Source organism: Cucumis sativus, unplaced genomic scaffold, assembly GCF_000004075.3.
Source record: "Cucumis sativus cultivar 9930 unplaced genomic scaffold, Cucumber_9930_V3 scaffold71, whole genome shotgun sequence".
NCBI classification, from domain to species: domain Eukaryota; kingdom Viridiplantae; phylum Streptophyta; class Magnoliopsida; order Cucurbitales; family Cucurbitaceae; genus Cucumis; species Cucumis sativus.
The window spans coordinates 127,510-133,970 of record NW_022279563.1 but is presented as its reverse complement, the minus strand read 5'-3'; the positions used below and the strand labels follow the sequence as shown (position 1 = coordinate 133,970).

At 32.4% G+C, this 6,461-nt stretch overlaps 1 protein-coding gene across 2 annotated transcripts; it reads left to right on the top strand.

The window, feature by feature from the left end:
* The first annotated feature begins 1,122 nt into the window (after nt 1-1,122).
* On the top strand, nt 1,123-6,075 carry LOC105434907. Of its 2 annotated transcripts, XM_031889867.1 has the most exons (6): nt 4,376-4,510; nt 4,589-4,836; nt 4,907-5,074; nt 5,138-5,406; nt 5,496-5,591; nt 5,697-6,075. In XM_031889867.1, exons 1-4 carry the CDS (start codon nt 4,406-4,408, stop codon nt 5,244-5,246), a joined length of 630 nt encoding a protein of 209 aa, XP_031745727.1. In that variant the 5' UTR covers nt 4,376-4,405; the 3' UTR covers nt 5,247-5,406; nt 5,496-5,591; nt 5,697-6,075. The 2 variants fall into 2 exon arrangements, 1 of the variants encoding a protein (XP_031745727.1); XR_004219191.1 differs by lacking the exons at nt 4,376-4,510; nt 4,589-4,836 and adding an exon at nt 1,123-1,437 and having other exon boundaries at nt 4,907-5,406.
* The last annotated feature ends 386 nt before the right edge of the window (nt 6,076-6,461 follow it).

Here is a 6,461-nt window from a genome sequence, read left to right as displayed (position 1 = left end):
AACTTATAAGTGAAGTCTTTAAGTGTATCAAACTAATCAAGTGTATTAAGGCCTCAGGGTATCAAGTGTATCAAGAAGAATCAAGTGTAACGAGAAGTATTATGTGGAACGAGAAGTATTATGTGTATGAAGATGTTTCAGGTGTGTATCAAAAAGTATCGAGTGTATCAATGAGTATCGAGTGCATGAATTATATCTATCAAATGTATCAAGTGTATCAGTAAGAAATATCAAGTGTATCAAGCGGTATTAGGTGTATCGGACGTGTATAAGGTGTATCAAATGTACATCAATAACGAGGCATTTGTGACATTTTACCTCTTGATGTGTGAGTTGGTCTTTGTTTTTGTCATTTTCTCAAATAATAAAGTATGTGTTCTATGGACTTAATTATTATAACTTACACTACTACAAAAACAGGCTCTCTTGACGTTTGCAGTTTAAAAAAACGTCAAGAAAGATTTCATTTTTAATAAAAAAACGTCAAGAAATTTTTTGAAACATCATTCTTGACGTTTATTAAATGTCAAGTAAAATAAATTTTTCTTTGACGTTTTTAAAACATCAAGAAATATCTATTAATTTTTTGACGTTCTTAAGACGTCAAGAAGCGTATGAATTTGACATGCTTGACGTTTCTTAAACGTCAAGAATTTAAAATTTTACTCGACGTTTTAAAAACGTCAAGAAATTCATAAAATATTCAAGAATATTTTTTAAATTACACTGAGAAGGTATCGAATTTTAATTTTCAGCTCTAACATTTTTCCTAATCTACTTTTTTCTTCTTCACGACTGAGTATTCGAAGGAGTCATTTTTTGAATTTGTTGACATTTTTTAAACGTTAAGTAAGATCATTTTTTTTTTACATTTTAAAAATGTCAAGTGTTATTAAATAAATATAGAAAAAATATATTCGGCTAATTTTATTTCTTTAAAATCTCTTTAAATATATAGATACAATAATAAAAATCTCTTTAAATATATAGATACAATAATAAAAATTTCATTAAATATATATAGAAAAAAAAATATTGTACTAATATTATTTGTTCAGAATCACTTTAAATATATATAGAAAAAATTATTGTGCAAATATTATTTTTTAAAAAGCCCTAGCCCCTTTCTACTCAAAACACGCGTGTTCCCCTTTCCCTCTCCAGCCGAAATCCTTCCCATTCGAAAAAAGTGTGTTCAGCAGTCGTCGTTCGCTTTCAACGCCTATCCGTTTGCCTTCAATGTCTGTCCGTTCGATTTCACCGTCGAGTTCCACCTCTTCGAATCCCTCACGTTCGTCGTTTCAAAGTCCTTCGTCCGCTGCATTCCATCTTTCCAAAATCCCTCAGTGCCTCACGCTACTGCGTGCCCGTCATTTCGACTTCACCAACGAGTGCCTCACGTTCGTTGCTTCAAAATCCATCATCCACTAAGTTGAGGTTAGGCTTTTATTTCCCTAAAACATATAACAATTTCATTATTCTTCATTATATAAACTCAGATGGCATGATTGGCAATAATAGATAGGAAGGATGGAGGTGTAAACTTCGAATTGATTGAAATTCGTATACTTTTATTCAATCTTTAAAGTACTGTAGTTTTTCTTCACCATCAAATTTTATTAGGATTTAAAGAAAACAAATGAATGTATGAACAAATTTTTGAGAGTGCATGTCATATAATCAACTTCCCTCTTTCAGTAATTTTGAAGATCTCATATAACAATACTACTAATTGAGAGCTTTGGAGGATGAGTCAATTCTTCTCCCTTCGTGAAAAGAAAAAGAAAAAAAGATCATGTATTCTCTTCGTTTGTTACCTTATGTTGTCCAAGGTTTTGCCTTCTTCCTTAATAATTTGGAGGTGTTTTAACTAATTTTTTCATTCACCCTCTTTTTGCCATTGTTGCTTTTGTGTGCAGCTTGAGATTTTTAATTCAATTGTGTGTTTTTACTTTTTTCTATTGGGTGAATTCTGTTTTGACTTTTTTTAAGCTAAATATAATTAATTGTTTCCTATGGAACCATAACCTTGATCTTGGTTATAGATTTCATTTTAAGGTAAAAGTAAAACCACTCTTATTTGAATGATTATGTTGTATTATCCATTGAAAGACTTGGTGTTGTAATTGCCTTGTCTTCCTCAGGTATTCTATTGTATGGTTGATTACGATCTTCATGATTGGAACCTTTGTTTAGTGAAGCTCATTTTGTTTGATTTACTCAGTCGTGCAATTGCTTTCTTTTTTATGATCACTTTAAAAAAGAAATGAGTTTAGTTAGTTCTTTTAATTTTCTTAAGTTTCATTTGTAATGCATGAAAATCTCTTAGCAGTAGAAACTGAAGAGCATAATTGTAGAAGATTTGTATAGATTGGATTCACATTCTCAACATTGGTTATACAGGACATTACTTATCATTGTCCTTCCACTTTAATTATCAATAGTGACAATAACTTTATTTCTCATTAGATTTACAATGATGGATAAATCTTGAATGCACAAGAGTAGATTGTCTAAAGATTATGAGTTGGGTGTGGAAAACTTCATCAAATTTGGATTTTCTAATACAACTAGCTCCTATATTCGTTGTCCTTGTTTGAAATGTGGGAATTGTGAAAAACATAGTAGAAAGGGTGTTAGAGATCACTTGTATGTTAATGGTATTGATGAAAGTTATAAATTTTGGTTTTGGCATGGGGAAGAACTTCCTAACTCATCCTTCTATGATGAATCTTCAAAGTTTGACACCCATACATGTGAAGATCAGGATGTTGGAAGTGTAAAAGAAATGATTGAAGTTGCTCATGAGGAGTATTCAAAAGACCCAACTGGATTTGAGAAGTTGCTTATTGATGCTGAAAAACCATTGTACGAAGGATGCAAAAAGTACACAAAGTTGTCTACTTTAGTCAAATTGTATAATTTAAAAGTTAGGTATGGATAGAGTGATACTAGTTTTTCAGAATTACTTGAAACTTTGAAGGAAATTATGCCTAATACCAATGAGCTCCCGAATTCATTGTATGAAGCAAAGAAAACATTAGGTGCATTAGGAATGGAATATGAAAAGATTCATGCATGCCCGAATAATTGTTGTCTCTATAGAAAAGAATTTGCTAATGCAATTGAATGTCATGAATGTTGTCAATCAAGGTGGAAAAACGTCAAGGATACAAATGAAAGGAGAAAGCAAATTCCCTCTAAAGTGATATGGTACTTTCCAATCATTCCACGATTTAAAAGGCTATTCAGAAGCATTGAATGTGCTGAAAACTTGACTTGGCATTCTACTGAAAGAATTAATGATGGTAAGTTACGACATCCAGCCAGACTCTCCAGCATGGAAGTTAGTAGACATGAAATGGCAAGACTTTGGTTCTGAACCCATAAATCTTCGTTTAGCATTGTCAGCCGATGGAGTAAATCCTCATGGTGACACGAGTTCTAAATACAGTTGTTGGCCGGTAGTGATGGTTATTTACAATCTTCCACCATGGTTGTGTATGAAAAGAAAGTACATGATGCTATCAATGCTAATTTCAGGACCAAAACAACCAGGGGATGACATAGGCATATACTTAGCACCACTAATTTAAGATTTAAAACTTTTATGGGAAAGTGGTGTTGAATGTTATGATGCTTATCGAGAAGAACCATTCAACTTAAGGTCAGTTTTGTTGTGGACAATCAATGTTTTTCCTGCATATGGTAACCTTAGTGGATGTTGTGTGAAAGGGTATAAATCATGCCCAATTTGTGGAGATAATACAAATTCTATAAGGTTAAAGTATGGGAAGAAAATAGCATACCTTGGACATCGTAGATTTTTGGCACGAAATCATCTGTATCGATGACAAAAGAAGTCATTCAATGGTAAAAAAGAACTTGATACAATTCCAGAGCCACTTTCTGGGGAGGATGTGTATTTAAAATTGAAAGATCTTGAATTTTCTAGAGGGAAGAAGAACCATAAGAAACGGTTGATGAACAGAAGTGACAAAATTTGTTGGAATAGATTATCTTCTTTTTTGAGTTGCCATACTGGAAGGATCTTCATGTTAGACATTGTTTAGATGTGATGCACATTGAAAAAAATGTTTGCATGAATATCTTAGGTACATTTCTTGATATTCCTGGAAAAAGTAAGGATGGATTGAATGCTAGACGCGATTTAGTTGATCTAAAACTTCGACCAGAGCTTGCCCCTATCAGAATATGTTACTCCTACCAATTACTTTCATTATGTAAAAAAGACATCTAAACGTGAGAATGAGATTATACTTGAGAATAAAGAACTTCGAAGGCGTGTAAGCGAATTAGAAGCACATAACCACTCAAACTTGTCTAGACCATTATCTGGACATGGTAGCGTTCGAAGCCAAATATCTTAGAAGAGAGTGACTCGATGAAAATAATCAAAGGGAAGAGTAAGTTGATGGATAAAATCGAAGGGAAAGAGGTGGAGGAGATCAATGTAAATGACGACAAAGTAGAGTTGGACATCTTTAAGGTATGTGATCGATCCTCGAATAAACTCAAATTCTTAATATTCATATCATATTGAAAGTGAATGTTTTTCTTGAATTAGGAGAGAGCCTTAATAAAAATGACTAAGGAAAAAGAGGTTGTCTGTGAATCGACGTCAGTTTTGCCAATGGGAATGAAGTTGATTCTCATATACGTTGAGAAGATAATGGAGAAAGATTCTAGTATCACTATTCCACTACCTATTGGCATTTTTGGTATTAGTCGAAAGACTTCTGTTCTCCGAGAGGACATCATTGATCTTTGTAACATGAATGAGGTCAAAACATTTACATTGGTGGCCTATATGACGTAAGTATCAATTTCATTTCTTTAGATCTAAATTTATGTATCTCGTTTACAAGTTTATAATATTTTGTAGGTACTTGTATTCATCTGTTCTTGGTTCGAAGGAAACTATACAGTATGTCTTTGTAGATCCATCCCTCACCTCTGTCGGACACTCACAAGAATCTCGAGTTCGACACTTATGCAGTAGATTGATGGTCTCAAAGATTAACGAAATAGTTCTTGCTCCTTTTAATCCTGGGTAAGTCAAGTTATTTTATTACTTGCATTGCAAAAAACTAGTACTAATATTTTGTATAATTAGGGGTCATTGGACACTACTGGCCATAAATGCATATGATGATATAGTATTTTACCTCGACTCACTAAGGACAACATCGAAGTCAACTATAAGATACGTCACCGACATGTAACTTAATCTAGTATTTCATTTAGTGTTGATTCTTATATGCATGTACACAATATTTAAACTATTTGTTCAATCTTATCTTGTCAAAACAGAGCAATAGCGATGTTTCAGTCACAAAAGAACATTAAAAAAGTAGAAAACAAACTTTATGGTTAACAGTAAAGGTAAGTATCAACTTTTAAAGTCATTAAATTTTTGTAGACTACTAGCAATTAGGATTACTTTGTTATTCAAATTTGTTGCTTTTATATAGTGTCCACTGCAAGTCGGAAGTATTGAGTGTGGATACTATGTGATGAGGTATATGAGAGAAATTGTGACTAGGGGAAGCATTGTCATATCCGATGCGGTATGTTATATATCAAACTATTGGTTTTGTGAGTTAATTGGTTTATTTGTATAGTTAGTTAATTCATTTAATTTATTTTGTATGTTTATTGATTGATACACGAAGATCATACTCACAGGCAGAACTACACGAGGTGTGAGTTGAGTTAGCTGACTTTTTGGGTTCTTACATATGATTATGACCAATATTTTGTGATTCTGAAGTAGGAAATTTTTTGTTGTGTCGCTTCTTTATGACCCTAAACTTTATGTATAGAAACTTTAGCCGATAGTTCTTTTGAATTGTTCATATGGAGGAAGGGGGAGGGGGGGGGGGGTTCATTCGTATATATTTTTTATTATTGTTATAGCTAGCATGTTTTGTGACTTTTTAAGTTGATTTGGATTCATGGCAATGTAATGCCATATGAAATCTAATGTAAAGCCTATTTCATTATGTATATGTAAAGTCTTGGAATTGAATATATATGGTGAATGGTTTTATTATATATTTTGAGATTTGAAACTATATTTGATGAATATCAAATATCTATGAAACCGTTGCTGGACAATTACAGGACAATTACAGGACAATTACAGGACAATCAGAATATATTTCTTTCCATTACAGCATAATTCAATTACAATTTCTTTTTTAAAAAAAAAATTAAAACATGCTCGACGGTTTTAAACTGTCATGAACAATTGCATTTTTGACGGTTGACAAATGTCAAGAACAATTACATTCTTGACAGTTTTAAAATGTCATGAATAGTAAAATTCTTGACGGGTTTAAAATGTCATAAACCAGTTCATCCTTGACGGCTTTAAAATGTCATAAACAATACCAGTCTTGACGGTTCTAAAACGTCATGAACATAAGTATATTTGA